General features: G+C 33.9%; 2 protein-coding genes across 2 annotated transcripts; one reads left to right on the top strand and one right to left on the bottom strand.

Moving 5' to 3' along the window:
- The first annotated feature begins 4,983 nt into the window (after positions 1–4,983).
- Positions 4,984–10,004, top strand: LOC116134978 (glutamate receptor 2.8-like). The gene is made up of 5 exons (XM_031420661.1): positions 4,984–5,275; positions 6,906–8,236; positions 8,399–8,711; positions 8,820–9,226; positions 9,322–10,004. The coding sequence occupies exons 1-5, from the start codon at positions 4,999–5,001 to the stop codon at positions 9,901–9,903; spliced, it is 2,910 nt and encodes a 969-aa protein (XP_031276521.1). The 5' UTR covers positions 4,984–4,998; the 3' UTR covers positions 9,904–10,004.
- An 8,238-nt stretch (positions 10,005–18,242) lies between these two features.
- LOC116134922 lies at positions 18,243–18,845 on the bottom strand. The gene has a single exon (XM_031420604.1). It carries the CDS (start codon positions 18,843–18,845, stop codon positions 18,243–18,245), a length of 603 nt encoding a protein of 200 aa, XP_031276464.1.
- Between the last annotated feature and the right edge of the window lie 4,988 nt (positions 18,846–23,833).

Consider the following 23,833-nt stretch of genomic DNA (forward strand, 5'->3'; position numbering starts at 1 on the left):
CCTTATAAGACTAATGGATCAGGTAAGTCATAAAGGTGATAGATGACCATTTTATAAGATTCGAACACAAGACCTCTGAGTAACTTACTCAGATAACTAAAGTCTTACCATTCGGTCACAAGTCAAGTGGTTAGTCAAACTATACTATTGATTTATAATTTTTTTTCTTTTTTATATGATGAGCATTAATTTACCTATTACTATTACGCTTGTACCATACTTGTGGATGTGGTATATATAATCCAAGGTGCAAAAATGATTTTTGAGTTGAACAAACTTTAATGATGCTTGAACCGATTACTTTGTTGTCTGATATCGTCTTTATCTTTTGACTATGATATATATGTTGGACAGATTAAAGGTCTGAAAGAAACGAAATTTGAATGTTTACTAGCATGTAATATATGCCATCAAATGGTTTTGGACGTTTTTAATTTCTTTGAACCGGAACCCCAGATAGTAACAGGATTTAGTTGGTAATGCCAAGATTGTTTACCAGGCTTGATTCATGTGCAACTAATTCTTGGGAGAGGGTTAAATCTACTAATTATATTTTATGTGTAATAAATTTTTAAGAAAAAGAAGACATAACTAATCTATAAAAAATCATGTTCATGATATATAAAATATGGGTTAATTTGATTAAATTTATGGGCATATATAGATACTTTCTTTTTGGATTTGTGATGGTTTAAGTTTAAGAAAACACTGTATCAATTCATCTGATAGTGTAATAATTTCCGTCGAAACGAAGAAGCTACTGTTAGAACTACAAGATGACGTTTTAAGTCAAAGGTGGGAGAAAGCATTGTATTAATTTCTGCGATTGAAATGTGCGATTAAAACCATTTATAACCTTAAGTTACAGTAAATCTTATGGACTTACAGTCAAAGGTATTTGGTGATCTGTTAAATAAAGTAAATTTCATTTATTCATAAAACCTTATTGATTGGGTTTTTCTAGTATTAAACAAAAAGATATGATGTATCAAACACGTTTAAAGTGAGGTACTCAATAAACATATATATATATATATATATATAAATTTAGGAAAAATTACAAAAGATTACAAATGAAATGAAATCATCATCTAGGGAGGTATCTTAGATTCTTTGAGCACATACATCTTTTGATAATGTTGTTGTAAGTTACAAAATTAATATATGGTGGTTAATTTTCAGTATCATTACCCGGAAGCATCGTAATAACTAAAAATTAAATTGATTTCGACATCCAATAAAATTTCCGACAGTAATACGTAGACTGTGATTGACACCCTGCCTAGTTACAGAATTTTAATTCAAATTCCAATTTCTCCTCCAAACTATTGAATTTAAATTGATGTCTATAGACTTTGAATTCCAAATCCATAGTTCCATATTATTAGTTAATTAATGTGACGCATATGGTTACATTAGAAGTCCACTTGCTGAAGATTGTAGAGTAGGTAAAGTGATTAACACAAAATTAATAATCCAACTTGATATTTTCAATCATCGCATAATTCACTCATCTTTCCTTGACAGCGAAAATATCTACAAAATTCAGAAAATAATATACACTTATTCACTTCAACATGTATGGACATAAAAGTTTTTAACAAGTAAACTTCTAATTTTGCCGATAGTTTTTGTCTTTTAACAGTAGTTTTACAGGTTCACGTATCAAAAATTTTAAAATATTCTAAAATTAATTTTATATATAATAAGAAAAAACCTGCTTACCAAGAAAAGAAGTCAATGGCTACCCAAATGATGCGGCATGACTTCATTAATTTAGTTAATAATCTTGGTGGTTGATTGTAGAATCTGATGATGATGGGGATTTAATTAAGAAGTTAATAACTTGAGAAAACAATATTTGACATAACAAAGGGTGGTTCCTGGAAGTTTGATGATTAAGCATTGTCGTTAAAGACTCGTTAAAGTGTTAAATATCCTATCCTCTACTTCTAGAGTTTCACTGCCACACAACCCAGTTTTAGATTCTTGCTTTTCAATTTTATGACTTTCAAAAATTAGTTAAAGATTGAAGAAGTTGAAATAAAATTAGAACAGTGAAAAATAACTTGTTTGACTAACTGTAGAAGAGCAGATACTTTTTCGATTAGCCAACAAGGATATCAGTCCATATGTAGATAGTTTGATTTGGTCAAGGAAAACGATTATGGTTTATGAATTAGACAAAAATCATATTTAATCTTATTTGTCTGACTCAGACATGTCCCACTCCAATGAATATGGAGTTAACGACAAATAATTATAAGTCAATAAGTTACAAAATGAGGGTTTCACCTCTTCTTTCTTTTGGTTGGTGGCATGTAGAAAAAGTTTGTATCGTATTATTATACAAGAGTTAATGACATTTTTTTTTTTTTTTTTTGGGTAATCGAAGTGTCTGGGCCAATTTGTGTATTCCTTAATTAATCTTTGAGGTCCATTAAATCCTTTACAAACCCAAAATGCTAGGTAAACTATAATATTATTATGGTATTATAGTAGGTAGTCCTGAGGTTTGAATACATGAATCAATAAAGGGGGTAAACCTCCTTTACAACCAAACCAACCCCTTGAAGTTAAGAGTTAATGATATTAATTCTCCTGAATTATGATATAATAACAAAAATCTTTTTGAGGTTTTTGAAATAACATAAATCTCTCTCCCGTTAAGTTTTAAGTGTTAAAATAAGTAATAAAAGGACAATTTGATAATATTTACTAACATATAACAGTGTAAATTTTAACTGTTTATTAACAATTCATTAACGATAGGGAGATTTCTATTATTTCAAAAACCTCATAAAGATTTTTGTTATTATATCATACCTAAGAGGATCAATGTCATTAAATGTATTATACAATGTGAAGCATCAAACTTGCCCTAAAGTGAGGGACACAACGAACTAATTTATCGGCAAATTTGGGGCAAATTGTAAATGGTTACAGATCAAAGATTTTCCATCGACCATTCTTTTACCACATATAATTTTTCTTCAATTTTTGAAGTCTTTGAAGGTACATTTTTTTTCTTAATAATTATAACATCCAGCTATCTGATTGAAAGTCTTCTCGTTGAAACACTAGAAGCTCTTTTTTCTTTTTTTTTTTTTTTTTTTTTTTTAATATTGTTTTGACAATTTTGTTATGATTAAGTTACAAAATATAATGTTACTTTACTACTTTTCAGTAAGATTATCTAGAAGTATGATAATAGCTAAAAAAAAAAAAAAATTAAATTCATTCTGACATTCCAATACTAATTCCAATACTAATTCAAATTTCGCCTTCTTGTCTAAGTTGAATTTAAATTATATAGATGTCTTGAGACTTTGAATTCCCAATCCTTAGCTCCACAATTTTTGTTAATTAATCTGACTTATAAGGTTAGATTACAAGTCCAGTCACCCACTACTTAATTAACTCAAAATTTATAATCCAACTTGTTTTTTTTTAATCATCCCTTCCACTCAAACTTTCCTTGATAGCGAAAACACATATACAAAATTCATATATATATATATATATGATGGTGGTTTATTATAGAATATGATGGTGGGGATTTCAGAAGTAGGTAACTTGAAAACAATGTTTGATATAACAATGGATGGTTTAATTGATGATTAAGCATTGTGGTTAAATACTCATTCAAAGGGTTAAATATTCCTCCACTACTTCTAAAGTCTCACTGCACAGCCTAGTTTTAGATTCTTCCTTTTAAATTACTTGATCCATTAATTCTGACTTGTATTTTTAACTCGGGGAGAGGAGATACTCTTTTAATTGTAGTGTAAGTTAGGTAACAAGGATATTCTTTAAAAAGAGAGTTTGATTTGGTCAAGGTAAACGATTATGATTTGATTTGGTCAAGGTAAACGATTATGATTTATGAATGAGACAAAATCGTATCTCTTGAGTTGTTAAACTCAGACATGTCCCACTCCTATGAATAAGGAGTTAGACAATTTAGTAAGTGACTTTTTTCTACCCAAATAATGGTTTAATAATATTTTCTCACCCATAGACTTTTAAAGTACCACTTTACTATACAAATATGTTTTCTATTTCTGATTCTGACATCTTTGCAACCCTACACCAACACTATTGTCTTCCTTAATCATTACTCACCAAAACCCCTCAAACCCTACTCCCGCTGACCTTTCCAATTGCCGACTATCGAACGATTAGGGTTTGTGCAACCGCTCCTTCCAAGTCAAATTTCGATTAATCTTAACCACCAAAATCTAACTTTCCACACTAAAAGACTCCGACCTCCCTTCTTCAAAAGCCACAATAGCATGAACCAAGTTTACTCACAGTTCGTCACTGAAATAAAAATTTGGGTAATAAAGTGGTATTTTAAAAGTCCATGGGTGGGAAAGTGTCGTAAAACTGTTATTTGGGTGGGAAAAAGTAGTTAACTCTAGACAATTGTTAAGGAGTTGCTATAAAACACAATCAGATGCTTTATCATCTCATGCCACCTTTATATTACACACCTACATTATTCATTGAAATTACTTGTGATTGCAATTGATACGATTATATATATATATATATATATATATATATATTATATAATTTAATATATATATAATATATATATATTATTAATATATATTTGAGATTCAATTTTGAATACGTATATAGTATTATTGTAACATTGATTAGCTCACTTAATCCACATATTTATATAAAAAAAATTGTAAAATACTTGAACATTTTGGTTGCTTCTTTGCTACAAATATCCTATAGTTTGATAATAGGAGCATGAAATTTTCCTACAATCAAAGTCAGCAAGAAATTTTCTTTTGGCAAGTGAAATTAGAAAATTCCTGCTATATTTAGTCCTTCCCATATAGTACTCTTCCTTCTTCTAGGCTTCATATATAAATATACATACTTTTTAAATTAAATAGTATCTCAATTCTCACTATATATATACAAACAAGTTAAGCTATCAATTGTCTAATCTAAACTCTTAGTATCAAAGCCTCAAAGATGAGACAGAGACCAACCAATCTTGTTTCTTTCTCTTTTTTTCTTTCTCTTTTTTTTTCTTTCATCTTCTTCACACGCACGGCCATATCACAAAACACAACAATCCCAGTTAATGTGGGCGTGATTCTTAACGTAAATGGAGAATTTGGAAAGATGAGTTTGAGTTGCATCAACATGGCGCTTTCAGACTTTTATGCCACTAATTCTCACTACAAAACCAGGCTGATTCTCAACACCAGACACTCCAAGAGCGATGATATTGGTGCAGCTGCTGCTGGTACATAAACTACACCTCCCTCTCTTCTTTCGCTGTTTGTTTTTTTAGCCATTTTTGTTATAACTTAAGACTTAAGCTCCTGATCGTCATTTGATAAGTATAGGCAGTGGCGGACCCAGGGTTTTTGCCCAGGGCCCCTCCGCGGCTTCACCATTGTTTGCCAAACAATTAGTAAAACTTTAAAAAATCATCAGATCTTAAGCAAAGAAAATAATACAATATCAATAGCCTAAAAGAAAAAAAATACAATAACACAATACTTTTCTACTTGAATAAATCTATGATAAACAAAATTTTGAGTAAATGTGTAAGTCAACCTTGAGCAAAACCTTCTTTTAATTTATTTTTATTTTATTTTTGGCTTCCAAAGATTATAATATAAAATTTCATGACCATAATCAGATCTAACCTAAGCTAAAGTCAACCAAAATTTAAATCAAGTTAATATTGTGTAGACTTTTAATATGAATTAATAAAATAAAAAAGAATTCTTTTGGTATAAACATAGATACTGACTCAAATTTCTTTAATAATTTTGAACAGTTGAATAGTGACGTTTGAAATATATGAAAGTGGTGAGTGAAGGGTCGAGAATAACCTCCTTTAAAATATAATTAAGGTTTTAATTTGGAAAAATAGGAACATTCTTAAACACAAAACACAAAATAAATTCATAAGATACATGTCTTTTCCCTCAAATTAGAATAAAAAACCTCCAAAAAACATGTGTGATTCAACCCTAAAATAAACTAAATTGAAATAAGCAATACACATACCTAAAACTGATAAAACAGAAAACAAAGCTAATTGTAACACCTTGAGTAATGAAAACTTCAACAACTTTTGTCTTCAAAAGTTTTAAGAGGGAATAGTATGAGAAAGAGAAAGAGAGGATGAGAATGTAAAGAATTTTATAGATAAAACCATAAAAAACAGGTGGACTTCATAGAGACTAAAAGTGGAAAGAGTTTTAAACTTTTAATATAATGTAGGTTTGGAATATATATCAAGTTTTTTGTGGTCATGAATATATGTATAATAGTTATTATTTTAAAAAAATCTGAAAATATCAAATATTGCTCCTCGAGATCGTCAATCTCGGGGCTAACATGTGAGAAAATAAAAAGCAGGAACAAAAAAAATCTTAACTTGTACTGCCAATAAATAGAGTTTTAGACTAGTGAAGGAGTCACTTGCGAGTAGAAGTCATTAAATTGAGCTCATTAAATGAATCTGTTTTGTTTGAACTTATTACTTCGTCTCAAAATTCTAAAGAGTTTAGCCTCTGTAGAGGAAGAAATTTAGCTCAGTTTTTACAATAAAAGTCTGAACTTTGGATGCAAATGATTTGATAATATCTTATTATTAAGTGGTTTAATTAATTAAATCATTTATTGATTTGTATATGTAATATTAATTAATTTAGTTTTTTACTATATTCTGTCACACTTCCGTTATTTTTTCTTGGTAAATATTGTTAGCGTCCTTGTCAGAAGATATTTATTAGATATAAATGAACTTGAAATTTGTCACTAATCTTCGAAACATTTATTGAAACAAAGATTAAACTTTGATACATTTACATTTAGAAATTTAATTGAAGAGGAGAATCTTTTTGCTTATTTTACAGCTCTAGACTTGATAAAAAATGTGCAAGTGCAAGCCATAATCGGACCAGAGAATTCCATGCAAACCAACTTTGTTATTAATCTTGGAAACAAATCTCAAGTGCCCATTCTCTCATTTTCTGCAACAAGCTCTTCTCTTACTTCCTTTAGAAGTCCATATTTCTTCCGAGCTACGCAAAATGACTCCTCTCAGGTTGGTGCCATAACTTCAATTATTCAAGCCTTTGGTTGGAGAGAAGTTGTGCCCATTTACTTGGACAATGAGTTTGGTGAAGGAGTTATATCTTATTTAACTGATGCATTGCAAGCTATTAACACACGCGTCCCTTACAAAAGTGTCATTTCTCCTGTCGCTTCTGATGACCAAATTGTTGAAGAGCTTTACAAGTTAGTGACTATGCAAACTAGAGTGTTCATTGTGCACATGTTGCCCTCTCTTGGCTCTAGGCTTTTTACTAAAGCAAAACAAGTTGGAATGATGAATCAAGGGTACGTTTGGATCATTACTGATGGATTAACTAATTTGTTTACTTCATTGGAGCCTTCGGTGATTGAATCAATGCAAGGAGTGTTGGGTGTAAGGCCTTATGTTCCAAAAGCGAAAGCGCTCGATGGTTTCCAACTTCGATGGAAGAGAAAATTCCAACAGGAAAATCCAAGCTTTGCTGATGTTGAACTAAACATTTTTGGATTGTTGGCTTATGATGCTACAATGGCACTAGCTATGGCAGTTGAGAACGCTGGTACTACAAACTTTGGCTTTGATATGACAAATGTTTCCACCAATGCAACAGACCTTGAAGCTTTTGGTGTCTCCAAAAATGGTCCTAAACTTCTTGAATCATTATCGGCAACTAGATTCAAAGGCCTTACTGGAGATTATACGTTTGTTGATGGGCAGTTGCAGTCGTTAACTTTTCAGATACTCAATGTCAATGGTGATGGAGAAAGAGGGATTGGATTTTGGACTCCAGAGAAAGGGCTAATGAAGAAATTGAATTTAACAAGGGCAGATTCAACTTCAAAATCCCATCTTGGACCTATTATATGGCCAGGGGACTCTACATCTGTTCCAAAGGGTTGGGAAATTCCAACTGATGAGAAGATATTGCGCATAGGAGTGCCAGTGAAGAATGGTTTTAGAGAGTTTGTAAAAGTCATAACAGATCCTACTACTAACAAAACAACAGCCACCGGTTACTGTATTGATGTCTTTAACGCTGTAATGCAAGCATTGACATATGCCATCAATTATGAGTTCATTCCCTTTGCACTATCTAATGGCACTAGCGGTGGTTCATATAACGATATGATCTACCAAGTCAAGCTTGGGGTAAAAGTTCTTATCCTGCCTAGTATTGTAGTTTTTATTTGCGGTAGACTTTATATAATAACACAAAGAATTATGTCCTCAAAATTTTTGCAAGCATTAGGAGTGCGTAGACTTGATATGATATCTTATTTGATCTTCTTTTTTTTTTGTAACTATGAACAGAAATTTGATGCTGTGGTGGGAGATATTACAATTGTGGCTAATAGATCACAATTTTTGGACTTCACCTTACCATATACTGAATCTGGAGTATCAATGATTGTGCCAATCAAAGACAACAACAAGAAAAATGCATGGGTGTTCCTAAAACCCCTGACATGGGACCTTTGGATAACAAGTGCTTGTTTTTTCCTTTTCATAGGACTGGTCATCTGGGTTCTTGAGCATAGAATCAATGAAGATTTTCGCGGTCCGCCTGAGCATCAAGTTGGAACAAGCTTCTGGTTCTCCTTCTCGACCATGGTTTTTTCACATCGTAATTTCTTTCACCATTTATAACTTACACTTCAAGTTATCCCTTTTTAGCAATAATGCAAGGTTTTACATTGATGTTTTAGCTAATTCTCTTGAATTGAGTTCGCAGGGGAGAGAGTGATAAGCAATTTGGCTCGGTTTGTGGTGATTGTCTGGTGTTTTGTAGTCCTCATACTCACCCAAAGCTACACAGCTAGCTTGACATCACTACTTACGGTTCAACGGCTCCAGCCTACTGTTAGTGATGTAACAGAATTGATAAAGAGAGGTGAAAGTGTTGGGTTCAAGCAAGGTTCTTTTGTTTTGGGAATCTTGAAAGAATTAGGCTTTAAGGAAAAAAATCTACGAGTTTATGGTTCAGTAGAAGAATGTGATGCCCTTTTTGAAAACGGAACTGCAAATGGCGGTATAGCTGCTGCTTTTGACGAAGTGCCATACATTAATTTGTTTCTTGGAAAATATTGCTCCAAATATACCATGGTTGAACCAACATTTAACACAGCTGGTTTTGGCTTTGTAAGTTCTTTAAACTCTCTTAGTTTCTTGAATTTCTCACTTCCTCTGTTGTGCTTATTTCTAATGGAGCTTTCTATTCGTTTGATGAGCTATAGGCCTTCCCACTTGGTTCACCTCTTGTACCCTATGTTTCAAGGGCGATCTTAAATGTGACCGAGGGACCAAAAATGAACGAAATTAAAGATGCATGGTTCAAGAAAAATAGCTGTCCTGACCCGAGCACCTTAGTTTCTTCACACAGCCTTGGCCTTAATAGTTTTTGGGGGTTGTTTCTCATTGCTGGCATCGCTTCAATCTTGGCTCTCATCATTTTCATGGCCATTTTTATTTATGAGCATAGGGAAGTCTTGAAAAAATCGGATCCCAGATCATCATTATGGTCAAGAATACGTACTTTGTTAAGAATCTTTGTTTCCAGGGACCTTAGTGCCCATACTTTCAAAGAAAAAACTGGCATCCAAGTCCACAGTTTGGGGGTAGCTACACCTTCTCCTCACAATCACTACCTAGCAAGCCCCTCAAGCTATTCACAACACACATGTTTTTGTGGAGAACAAGGAACACCTTCAACTGAGTATGGTGATCCAAATCCTAATCCAAGTGGTCAAGCACCTCAAGATATTGTTCCTGCTGTTGAGCCTGCTAGCCCAAATCAAGAAAGACCTATAAGTCTTTAAGTAGTCCATGATAATAAATAATGTAGATATTCTCCATGACTCATATTAAAATAACATAGTTACTTATGTAAATTGATATTGAAGTAATTATAGCTTAAAAGGCAAGCCAAAGCTTAATGAAATTCTTGTGTGTTACATTCACTTAACTTTTCTCCTATTTTTCTTTAAGTTGTAAGCTATATTGTTCTGTAACTAGTGTTAGTTATTTAGTTAAATAAGTGTGCTTAATCTTTGCAATGGAAGATCTTTCAAAGGCATTGCTCGAGTGAGTGAGGTAATCACTGAAATGTTTCATATATATTTTCTTTGTTTGAGAGTCAAATTTCTTTGCTAGTACCATTATAGTTATGTGTTTCCTAAGAACTTGAAGTGGGGTTATCAATTTCTCTCACTGCTTTGTGTTGGATGCTATAAGTCAACTATATGATTTTTTTTTTTTTTTTTTTTTTTGGGTAACTAGGGTGTATGGGCCAATTTGTGTGCATCTCAACTAATCTTTGGAATCTATTGAATACCATGCAAGCCTAACAATAGGCCAGATAAGTCACAAAGGTGGTAGATGGCCATTTTGTGAGACTCGAACACAAGACCTCTAGGTAACCCACTCAAATGGCTAAAGTCTTGCCATCCGGCCACAAGCCGAATGGTTACTCAAACTATATGATTGATTTCACGTTTTTTTTCTTTTTTATATGATGAGCATTAATTTACCTATTACACTTGTATTATACTTGTGGATGTGGTGTATATAATCCAAGGTGCAAAAATGATTTTTCAGTTGAACAAACTTTAACGAAGCTTAAATAAATTACTTTGTTGTTTGATATCACCTTTATTTTTTTGCTATAATATATTATAGTAAATCCTGTTGAGATTTCCTGAATATTTCCAAAATATTATGTAATCTCTCAATTTTGTCAGTTTTTAGATACTCATAATATTTTTGATATCCTGTAATCTCCTAATTATGTCGGTATATTGTAACTGACATAATTATGAGATTTTGTAGATTGTATCTCCCTTATATAAAGCCTGTAACTATCGTGTAAATATCAATAAATTAAAATATCCAATTTTTCACATGGTATCAGAGCCACTCTCTGATCTAAACAAAAAAAAAAAAAAAAATTGCTCGTTGTAGAGCAGTCATCGGAAAAAATCACCTCCATCCAATCGTCGTTAATCCAAGAAGGAGAAAACGACACAATCAATCAAACCCACCAACCAAACCTCCAACTTTGGTCACCAAAAAACACCATTTTACCCATATCAAACCTGCCAAACACACATATCAACAATCTTCAATCAAAACCATCAACCTCAAACCACACCATCAAATTGTCATTTCAACATTACCAAATTTATCCGATCGTCAACAACGAAAAAAAAAACCGGCGTTCTGTTGATGTCTCAACCACTGCCATTGCAAACCTAGCCACGAAAGAACTGGTGTTCTACTGCTATCTCAACCGCTGTTGCTGCCAACCTAGCCAAGAAAACTCCGATCTTCCTTTGATCTACTGCTGTCGTCACTGATCTGCCATCGACAACTCTAAGCTACCGTCGATTTGCTGCTACTATCGTCTCCTGAGAAAGGAGTTTGTGTTTTTTATCTTTCAAATCTCTTATTCATTTTTTTACTTTTTGTTTTTGTTTCTTTTATCTTTAGCCAAAAAAAAAAAAAAGTCAAATAGTCAAGGAGTCAAAGTAAAAAAAAAAAAAAGAAGTCAAGTAAAAAAAAGTGTCAAAAAAAAAAATATGTGGAGAAATTCTACGAAGAAATCCGGTTCCAAATTTGGAAGCAAGTTACTCAGAGGTTAGACGAAAGACGACCTACCTAATCAATCGGGTACCCTTTAGTTTTATTGGGTTCCAGACACATTTTCAGGCTCTTGGTAAAGCAGTGAATGCTCCAACGGTCCTAAACTTACAACCTCATGTTTTTTGCTGTATCACCTTTTTTCACCTCCATAAACATCAATGCAACAAGTTGTTCCCTCGTGCATTGAAATGTGTTTTCATTGGATATGGTGTTCATCAAAATGGGTATCGATGTTATCATCCTTCAACTCAACAAACGTTTATGACGATAGATGTTGTTTTCCATGAAGAATTGATGTATTTTTCTTCTGAGTCTGAACTTCAAGGGGAGTATTGTGAGGAAGAAATTCATACTCTTGACTATGTTGTTCAAGATATGGGAGACTATGAGTCACAAACTAGACCTGTTGTTCAACAAGAAGATGAAGTGGATGATGAAAATGTGGAGGTGGTATCAAACCCGTTTATAGAAACTTCTTTGTCCGAGTCTTTCATTCCTGGTGTGTCACAACCACCATCTGTTAAGAATAGTCCTAATTTAGAGTCTAAACCAATAAGGAAACAGTTACCACCACGTAGTAGTAGAGAGATTCCCAAACCAACTTATGAACCTAAGCCATTTAGTAAGGTCAAATACCCCATGAGTCATTATGTGTCTAACCATTATTTGTCACAGTCAAATTTCTCATTTGTGAATCAATTATCTGCTGCATCTATTCCTAATAGTGTGTAGGAAGTCTTATCTGATCCAAAATGGAAAGCTACCATGAATGAAGAGATGAAATCATTACAGAAGAATGAGACTTGGGAACTTGTTAATCGTCCACCATGAAAGAAGACTATTGGATGTCAATGGGTTTACACTGTGAAGTATAAAGCTGATGGTATGATTGAATGATTTAAAGCAAAACTAGTAGCAAAGGGGTACACCCAAACTCATGGGATAGACTATACAGAGACATTTGTGCTTGTAGCCAAAATCAACACAGTATGTGTCTTCTTATCTTTGGCTGTAAACCTGGATTGGCCATTACAATAGTTCGATGTGAATAATGCTTTCCTTCATGGAGAATTGTCTGAATAGATCTATATGGATCCTCCACTAGGGTGTATTCTTCCAAGGAGGCATAGCCAAAAGGTTTGTAAGTTAAAAAAGTCATTGTATGGGTTAAAACAATCTCCGAGGGCATGGTTTGGGAGGTTCACCAAAGCTATGAAGTTTTTTGGCTACCATCAGAGCAATTTAGATCACACATTGTTTCTTAAAAAACGGCAAGGAAAGATCACTGCATTATTATGTATGTGGATGATATGGCGGTTACAGGAAATGATCCAGAAGAAAGGAATGCTCTACAAAGTACTTATTAGAAGAATTCGAGATGAAGAACTTAGGTTCTTTGAAATATTTTCTCAGAATTGAAGTGTCTCAATCTAACAAAGGTATCTTTCTATCATAAAGAAAGTATGCCTTGGATGTACTACAGGAAACTGGTGTGTCAACATGTCAACTAGCTGATACACCAATCGAAGAAGGTTTGAAATTAGGAGTCAAGACTGATCAAGTACCAGTTGACAAAGGGAGATACCAGAGACTTGTGGGAAGATTGATGTACTTGTCTCACACTAGGCCAGATCTTGCTTATGCATTGAGTATAGTCAGTCAGTTCATGCATAATCCTGGAGAGCAACATATGAACGCAGTTATGCATATCTTGAGATATTTAAAACATGCTCTTAGAAAGGGAATCTTATTTTGTAAAAACAAGGACTACCAAAATGTGAATGCATATACTGATGTTGATTGGGCTAGAGTAGTGGATGACAGATGATCTACTTCTAGTTATTTCACTTTTGTAAAAGGTAATCTAGTCATGTGGAGAAGCAAGAAACAAAATGTTGTGGCACGCTCAAGCGCTAAAGCAGATTTAGAGGAATGGCACTTGGGATTTGTGAAGCTTTGTGGCTAAGATTTCTACTGCAAGATTTGGGCTATCAATCTAATCAAATAATCAAGTTATATTGTGACAATAAAGTAGCATGTAATATTACTCACAATCCAGTTTAACATGATTGTATGAAGCATATTGAATTAGATAGATTTTTCATCAAAGAAAAACTGGATGAAAAGATTATTGAATTACCCAAGATTCGATCATAGGATCAATTTGCCGATATTCTTACCAAGGCTATCTCCAAACGTATTTTCTTATAAGTTTTAGATAAGTTGGGCATATGTGACATCTACGCACCAACTTGAGGGGGAGTGTTGAGATTTCTTGAATATTTCCAAAATATTATGTAATCTCTTAATTTTGTCAGTTTTAGGATACTCATAATATTTTTGATATCCTGTAATCTCCTAATTATGTCGATATAATTATGAGATTTTGTAGATTGTATCTCCCCTATATAAAGCTTGTAACTATCAGTGTAAATATCAATGAATTGAAATATCCAATTTTTCACAAATCCTATGGACTTACAATCAAGGTGATCTGTTAAATAAAGTAAATTTCACTTATTCAGAAAATCTATTTGATTGAGTTTATTAAAAAAAAAAAAAAAAAAAAAGTATGACGTATCAAACACGTTTGAAAGTGAGGTACTCAATAAACATTTATATATTAATAAAAAAATTAGGACAAATTAAAAAGATTACGAATAAAATGAAATCATCATCTAGGGAGCTATCTTAGATTCTTTGAGCACATACATCTTTTGATAATTTTTTTATAAGTTACAAAATTAATATATGGTGTTTTTCAGTATCATTATTGTCAGAGGACAAAGAGCAGAGGAGTAAAGAAGAGAAACTTGAAGCTGTATTATTTCATTATTAGTCAAAGTTTACAAGTAAAGGATCGAAGTCCTTTTAACTAAACAATACAATAAACTTTAATAACTAACCATGATTAAAGATAGCTAATTAACTATAGTCAATGTAACTACTTTAGCTTACTGTAACAAACTAAACTAAGTTAACTATAACTACAATTTGTTACTGAAACTATTATTCTCCAATACCCCCCTCCCCCTTCAAGTTGGTCAATGATAGAGATCTAGAACTCCTAACTTGCACAACAGATGATGATGAGTTCTATTGCTAAGTGCTTTCGTCAATAAAGCAACTGGTTGTTCACTTGTATAAACATATGTAGTTTTGACTAAACCATCCTTGAGTTTCTCTCGAACCAAATGACAATCAATGTCAATATGTTTAGTGCGCTTATGGAACATTTGATTGGAAGCATATGGTTAGCTGATTGATTGTCACAATATAAAGTAACAGGAGCCAAATTATGAAAACCAAGATTAGAAAGCAGTTGAACAAGCCAAATTATTTCACAAATAGTTGAGGCCATAGCTCTATATTCTACCTTAGAAGATGACTTAGAGATTGTAACTTGCCGTTTTGATTTCCAGGATAGAAGAAAATTTCCCAGAAAAACATAGTAACAGTAACATATTTTCTGGTCATGAGATAGGAAGCCTAATCTAAATCACTATATGCTCGTAATTGCATAGAGTTAGTAGATGGAAAAAATAATCCCAACCCTGGAGCAGATTTCACATATTTGACAATTTTCAATGCAACATTTATGTGTGATTGTTCGGGATTATGCATGAATTGACTAAGAAAATTCACAAAATAACTCAAATCTGGCCTAGTCATGCAAAGATATAAAAGCTTTCCTATAAGTTTTTGGAAAACAGCTAGGTCAAGCAAGGAAGGATCATCAGCAATGTGAAATAATTGATCATAAGTCTGAGAAGTAAGCTTGAGATGTTGATCCAAAGGAATTACAACAGGTTTCGAAGCAAATAAACCTGTTTCAGAGATCAATTCAAGAGCATATTTCCTTTGAGAGATATTAATACCTTTATCAGACCTGGCCACTTCAATGCCCAAAAAATACCTCAATAATCCCAAGTCCTTAATCTTAAAATGTGAGTGAAGCAATTGCCTGGTGTGATTAATTAAATCCAGATGATTGCCTGTTAAGACTATATCATCCCCATATACAAGTAACAGCATCACTTGAGAGTCATTTCTCTTAATGAAAAGAGAGTAATTTGACTTGGACTGATGAAAACTTCTAGGGAGAAGTGCCAACGTGAGTTCAGAATTCCAGGCTCTAGAAGCCTATTTTAACCCATATAGAGATGTATGGAGTTTACATACCAAATTTTGTCTAGGTTGTCTGACAACCCTTTGTGGCAGATTCATATAAATCTCTTTATGCAAATCTCCTTGTAAAAATGCTTTGTCTACATCCATAAGGTAGAGAGGCCAATTATTCATGGAAGCTAGAGTTAAATTCCTAACAATAACCATTTTGACAACTGGTGAGAACGCATAGTCTATCCCAACCTGTTGCCCTTTAGCAACTAAATGTGCCTTGTATCTTTCTAAGGAACCATAAACTCTATACTTCAATTTATACACCCATTTACAACCTATAGGAATCTTACCAGGAGGTAAAGTAACCAAGGACCATGTAGCATTATTTTCTAAGGCTTGAATTTCCTTTTTCATGGCTTCAACCCAATATGGATCTTTAGAGGCTTGGTGAAAGTTAACAGGTTCAGTATGAGAAGAAATTTTGGAGAGGCAAGCTTGATATTTAGGTGGGAGATGATTATAGGATAAAAAAATTAGAGATAGGATATTTAACAACAGTGGCTATTGGTTTTTGTGAAATGATAGGACACATGAAATCAGTTGTCCAGATTGGAGGCTTAGAGGCTCTAGTAGATTTTTTTTAGGGGTTCAAAAGGTAGGTTAGAAGGTAATGATGATGTAGTAATAGTCTATTCAAGTGATGGTGAAGCAATACTTGGTTTTTCAATTTGAATAGTTTGTATTTCCCTATCTTGAGTGTAAGAGATGCAGAGAATGTAAGATCAAAAAATGGTTCTAAATCCATAAAGGATTCAGATGAAAACATGCTTTTAGAGGATTTAGGCCAGGTAAATGGAAATATATGTTCATAAACGATAACATCCCTTGTATCCTGAATAGTATGTGATTATAAATCATACAGCAAATACCCTTTTTTTTGTTAGAGAAGAACCTATAAAAACACAAGGTGTAGATCTAGGAGAAAACTAGTTTGAAGAGAGAATAGTAGAATAAGCCAAAGAGCCACAAACTCTAAAAGGGCCTAATGTAGGTGCTTTGCCAAAGAATTTTTCATAGGGAGAAATACCTTGAAGGACTGCAGTTGGCAACCTATTGATTAGGTAAACTGCAGCATGTACATAATATCCCCAGAAATTATGTGGGATATCAGATTGAAACTTTAGGGCTCTTGCTACTTATAAGATATGCCTATGCTTTCTCTCAATAATACCATTCTGTTGATGAGAATAGGCACAAGAGCTTTGATGAATAATGCCCTAACTAGTTAGTAAATCATGACAGTTTTTATTAAAAAACACTAAACCATTGTTTGTTCTAATGCATTTGGGAGTGATATGAAACTGATTATGAGCCATTAACAAGAATTGTTTAATGGTTTGAAATGCATCCAATTTGAATTGCATGAGAAATAACCAAGTAATCTTAGAAAAGTCATCTACAATGGTAAGAAAAAAATCTAGCATTGCCATGAGTTGTTATCTTCTATGGGCCCCAAAGATCAATATGCAAAATGTCAAAAATGTGATTAGTGGTAGAATTACTCAAGGGAAATGGAACTCTAGTTTGTTTGGCTAATGGACAAACTTTACAATGAGGTGGATTTAAAATAGGTAGGTTTTTTACCATGAGTTTCAACACTAAATTAGGTACATGTCCCAACCTTTGATGCCAAATTTCAAGATTACTAGATGATGAACAAGATGCAGAAAGAAAACTAGACTTTTTATTCAACTTTGAAACAGAGTTTACAACTGGATTGAAACAATCTTTATTACAAATTGTACTAGTTATCATATCAAGATATGATACATTGGAATTCATTTTCGAAAAAGGTACAAAGTAATAAGGGCCCTGGCTTTTTCTACCAATCCCCTTCAACTTGCCGCTTTAGAGATCCTGGATTAAGCAAAAATCAGGATATAAATTGATGGAGCAATTGTTGGAAGTAGTAAATTTTGACACTGAAAGTAGATTATATTTAAAATCTGGCAAATGTAAAACATTTTGTAGATGAATACTTTATCCAATTTGACAGAACCAGTATGCTTAATGGAGGTTCTGGAGCCATTAGGAAGTCTTGCAGATGAATTAATGGATGAATTCATAATAATAGGAGATTCTAAACTAGAAAATTTACTGGTCATATTAGCACCTGAATCTATGATCTAGTCATCAATTTCATCATGGCATGAGAATAAGGAATGATGTTACCTAAAAGATTAGCTACTAGTGTTACATTCTCCTTCCCCAATAATTGCAGAAGCTAAGCATTTGTTCTGCTGATAAGACTGTTCCAAGAGATGCATTCGGAGTTGAAGTTTATGAGGACAAATTGGTGAGCTAAGACTGTGCTTGATTGCCTGAGCTTTATTCTTTACATTGTTCTTCCCTTTAAAATCAGTAGGGTAACCATGCAATTTGTAACAAGTCTCCCTTTTATGCCCAGGCAAGTGACAATGTTCACACTCAAAACATGGCCTTTATCCCTTATATTTGGAACTTTGATTTGAGTTCTTTGAGAATTTTGTGCATAAAGGGTTGTAGTAACCTCTGTATTGGTGCTGATTCCAGATAATACCTTCTGACTCTCATCCTGATTCACCACTGAATAGGCTTGTGTTACAAAAGGTAATGGAGACATCAAGAGAATTTGACAACATGCCATTAAGTACGAATCATTTAGTCCTATTAGAAATTGCAATAACTTTTGTTGATTTAGAGGATCAAGATAAGCCCTAGCAGATGCACTATCTGGAGGTGGTAAGCTAACTAGAGAATTCAGCTCATCCCAGAGCAATTTTAGTTTATTGTAATAAATCGCTATTGTAGATGCTCCTTGAGTGAGATTAGCTATCTCCTGGTGAATCCCATAGACTCTTGTTCCATTCACCTTATGATACTGTTCTTGTAAATCTTTCCATACCTGATAAGCATTGGTTGAGTAGATGATTCCATTGAAAATCTCTTTTGATATCATGTTGAAAATCCAAGCTAATACCAAGGAATTACTCCTCTCTCATTGAGCATTCAAAGTAGAATCAGATAAAGGCTTTTCACATGTTCCATCAACAAACCTTAACTTGTTCTTCGCTCGCAAAGAAATATTCATCGCTCGGCTCCATATACCATAATTTTCTGTACCAATTAGTTGTTCTATCACTAATACAGAACTAGGCCTATCCGATAGATGAATATAGAGAGGTGAATTGGAATCAATTGCACTCGCTACTGGTTCACGGTTTGAACTTCCCATTTTTAAAGACCAGCTCACAAATTGACGATTTCAAGCTAAAAGAAAAAGGAAATTTTGAAGATAGATTTCATATGAACTGATAATGAAGCTCAAAAGCTTTAATTGATCAAGAAAGAGAAAAAATGGAAGCTATTGCTCTGATACCATGTTAGAGGACAAAGAACGGAGGAGTAAAGAAGAGAAACTTGAAGTGTATTATTTCATTATCAGTCACAGTTTACAAGTAAAGGATTGAAGTCCTTTAACTAAACAATGCAACAAACTTCAGTACCTAACCATGATTAAAGACAGCTAATTAACTATAGTCAATGTAACTACTTTAGCTTACTGTAACAAACTAAAACAAAAACAAACAAACTAAGTTAACTATAACTACAATTTGTTACTGTAACTATTATTCTCCAATAGTTACTTGGAAATATTGTAATAACTAGAAATTAAATTGATTTCGACAGTAATGCGTAGACTGTGACTGTGATTGACACCTTGCTTAGTTACAGAATTTTAATTCAAATTTCACTTTCTCCTCCAAACTTACCATTGAATTTGAATAGATGTGTAGAGACTTTGAATTCCAAATCCATAGCTCCATATTATAGCATTATTAGTTAATTAATGTGACGCATAGGGTTACAATAAAAGTCCACTTGCTGAAGACTGTAGAGTAGGTAAAGTAATTAACACACAATTAATAATCCAACTTGATATTTTCAATCATCCCATAATTCACTCAACTATTCTTGACAGCGAAAATATCTACAAAATTCAGAAAACAATATACACTTATTCCCTTCACATTTATGGACATAAAAGTTTTTAACATATAAACTTCTAAAATAATGTCGACAATTTTTCTCTTTTAACGGTAGTTTTGTAGGTTCACGCAATAAGTTTTTTTAAATACTTTAAAATTAATTTTATATATAATAAGAAAAAACCAAAAAACCTGTTTACCAAGAAAAGAAGTCAATGGCTACCCAAATGATGCGGCATGACTTCATTAAAGGGAAGCTAGGATTTGATGATTAAGCATTGTCGTTAGACTCATTAAAGTGTTAAATATCCTCTCGGCTACTTCTAGAGTTTCACTGCAAAACAACCCAGTTTTAGATTCTTGCTTTTCAATTTTTTTACTTTTGTTAGGGCCAAAAATCGCCATTGGTCCAAATAGGAAAACAGGACCACCGGTGAGGAAAAGGTCAAGCCCAAGCCCAAAGAGGCTCAAGCCAGATTAGTCCCATTTGATACAAGATACGGCCTGCCCAAACCATCTGCGCACGGGCCTCCCAGTTCCAGTTCACTTCCTGGGCCCATAGGCGAGTTCAGAGCCCATGGCCCCCATTAATAACTTTCCCATTCCTGATCAATCTCCTATTCGAAGTCACTTTCCTGTTCCTGATCACTTTCCTACTCAAAGTAGTTTTCTTGTTCAAATCACCTTCCTATTCGGACGTAGGTAAGACAGCTCACCACCGCCCTAACTCTTCTAGGGTTTGCATTAGAGTTATACTAGGACTCCTACTCCCACCAGGATTGGGAGACCAGACAGTCGCTATATAAACAAAGGCCAACCCTCTCATAAGGGACAGATTACATTACACCTTCACACCCGAAGCTCCTACTTGAGAGCTTCACATCACCACCATAGTCACAGTCTCCGACTAGACTTCCGATAACCTCTCTACTCTCTAGCTTTCACTATACTAGCCTCTTTCAGCCTTGCTGACTTGAGCGTCGGAGTGCCTATGGCAAACATCACCCCTATGTTTCCCGTTCGCTTCATGCGTTTGTTTCTCTACGTGTACAGGTGCAGCGGATCGCTAGTGGCCTCAACCTCATGGGATCAGACCTCCCTTCCGTACAGGTAGATTTTTACGTCTACAACTTTCAAAAATAGTTAAAGATTGAAGAAGTTGAAGTAAAATTAGAACAGTTAAAAATTAATTTTTTGACTGTGGGAGAAGAACAAATACTCTTTTGATTAGCCAACAAGGATATCAGTCCATATATAGTTAGTTAGATTTGGTCAAGGAAAACGATTATGGTGTATGAATTAGACAAAATCATATTTAACTTACTTGTCTAACTCAGACATCTCCCACTCCAATGAATATGGAGTTACGACAAATCATATCTTTTACTTTCAGACATTTTTTTAAAGAGTTTTGCTGAAAACGCGGTCGGATACTTTCAGACATTTTTTTGAAGTTTATTGTTGCTTCTTTCTTGCAAATTAATTTCCTGTGATTTGACAAAAGAGGTGTTAATAGTTAACTAATAAAATTATCAATAATTTTATAAGTCAATATGTTACTGTTAAGATTTTGTCCTGAGTTATCACAGATTATAGCTCTATGCCTAACTAATCAACTGTATAACAAGATGATAATCACAGATTAAAATCTCTGAATAACAACCAATCTCCATACAACAAAGTAATCACAGATTAAGATCTCTGAATCATCAAGCATTAACAAATAACAAATCAAGTAAAGAGATAAAGATCAACACAAGGAATTATAGTGGTTCGGTTGGGTAGCCCACATCCACTTTTCAAGGCGCAAATAGGATGTCATTACTATCACAGTCAAGAGAACAATTTACAGAGTATTGAACAAAGAAAGAAACGAAATGAGCAAAGAAGAATACAACCCAAAGAAACCCTAGCTTTCTTCCCTTTTCCCCTTGCTGCAAATCCATATCAAATGGAATCAATTTATACATGAGTCACCTTCCAGGATCAGCCTCCAGTTGGAACCCCAAGAAGATCCAGCTGTAGATGAGCAACAGATTTCGTCTCCCATTAGAACATTCTCGAACGAGATAGTTAGAAAGGAGAAATCTGTGCAAAAGAAGAGGGCTGGATCGAATGCTAGACAAAGCCATTTTAGCTCATCATAAAACGACATCGCTTGGACCCCTTTGACTCTCCCAATTTTAATTGCCTCCACCATGGCACAAACACAAGCCACATCACCACAATTTTCCACCTTGGCTTTTGTTTTGACACCCTATTTGGCCTTGGAAAAATAGGCTTCTGCTCATGTAACACTAAGAAGGCTCATACAGAGCCTTTGTTTGTCACCAGTGACAGGTTTTGTAAGCATGTCTACTGGGTTGTGAGAACCATCCACCTTTTCAACCTTAAATTCACCTCTATCAATCATCTCTCTAATGAAGTGGAGTCGAACATCAATGTGTTTAGTCCGTTCGTGAAATACTTGATTTTTACAAAGATGTATGGCACTTTGACTATCGCTGTAAACTATTACAGCCCTTTGCTCTAAACCTAACTCAATCACAAAACCCTTCAGCCACTTTGCTTCCTTTGCTGCCTCTGTTAGTGCCACATACTCGGATTCAGTTGAAGATAATGTAACCATGTGTTAGAGTTTAGACTTCCAACTAACAATGTTTCCCCATACTGTAAAGACAAAACCTGAAGTTGATTTCCTTCTATCAACATCACCAACATAGTCTGCATCAACAAATCCTTCAACACAATAGTTTTCTTTCTGATTCCTCCTATACACTATACTTACTTAACTGGTCCCCTTTATGTACCTAAAGATCCATTTTAATGCAGACCAATGGATCTTCCCTGGATTACTCATGAACCTGCTCACAATGCTTACTGAATAGGCTAAGTCAGGTCTTGAACATATCATCAAATACATTAGACTACCCAACACATTAGCATAAGGGACTGATGACATCTCAAGTTTTTCCCCTTCAGTTTGGGGACTCTGATCTTGGGACAGCTTAAAATGCTGACCAAGAGGAGTTTGGACAGCCTTTGCATCCTTCATATTGAACTTCTGCAGAATCTTTTCAGCATAATCTTGCTGAACCAGCTTCAAACTTTCATGAGCTCTGTCTCTAATGATTGATATCCCAAGAATCTTTTGAGCCTGACCCAACTCTTTCATCTCAAATTTGGTGTTAAGAATCTTTTTCAACCGAGACAGCTCAGATGGTTCCTGACAAGCCACAAGTATATCATCCACATACAATAGAAGGAAAATGTAAGTTAGTTCAGAAAATCTTTTAAAATAGAAACAACTATCATAATTGCATCTATTAAAACTTATCTCAATCATGAATGAATCAAACTTTTTATACCACTGTCGTGTTGACTGTTTCAGATCATATAAGGATTTTTTAAGTAGACAAACTTTACCTGCAACATTTATGTGTCCTTTTGGCTGCTCCATCAGAATGGTTTCTTCCAAACCTCCATGTAAGAAAGTTGTCTTCACGTCCAATTGTTCCAGTTCTAGATTAAATTGAACAACAAGTGACAATAGAATTATGATATAGGAATGCTTGACAACTGGGGAAAAAATCTCATTGTAATCTATGCCCTCCACTTGTGTGAACCCCTTTGCAACTAGCCTTGCCTTATCCCTTAGTGGTTCAGTTGGGTTTAAACCTGATTTTCTTTTAAAAATCCATTTGCACTTGACCACTCTACAATTTCTTGGCTTATCTACTAAAATCCGGGTTTCATTCTTTATTAGGGAAGAAAACTTCTTCAATTGCTTTAAGCCATTGCAATTTTTTTGGTCCTGACACAGCCTCTTGAAAAGACTTGGGTTCATCACTCATATCATCTTCAACTTGTAAAGCATAAGCCACCAAATCAACATACCCTAATCTGCTTGGAGGTTTAATTACCCTTCTAACTCTATCTCTAGATAGTTGGTAATTAG

Source organism: Pistacia vera, unplaced genomic scaffold (assembly GCF_008641045.1).
Source record: "Pistacia vera cultivar Batoury unplaced genomic scaffold, PisVer_v2 Contig292, whole genome shotgun sequence".
NCBI lineage: Eukaryota > Viridiplantae > Streptophyta > Magnoliopsida > Sapindales > Anacardiaceae > Pistacia > Pistacia vera.

Bases quoted from the DNA above. Each gene is read 5' to 3' on its own strand.
- LOC116134978 (XM_031420661.1), top strand. From the start codon at position 4,999: ATGAGACAGAGACCAACCAATCTTGTTTCTTTCTCTTTTTTTCTTTCT. The intron at 8,237-8,398 runs GTAAAAGTTCTT...AACTATGAACAG, and splicing joins TCTACCAAGTCAAGCTTGGG to AAATTTGATGCTGTGGTGGG. The intron at 8,712-8,819 runs GTAATTTCTTTC...TTGAGTTCGCAG, and splicing joins GACCATGGTTTTTTCACATC to GGGAGAGAGTGATAAGCAAT.
- LOC116134922 (XM_031420604.1), bottom strand. From the start codon at position 18,845: ATGATATCAAAAGAGATTTTCAATGGAATCATCTACTCAACCAATGCT.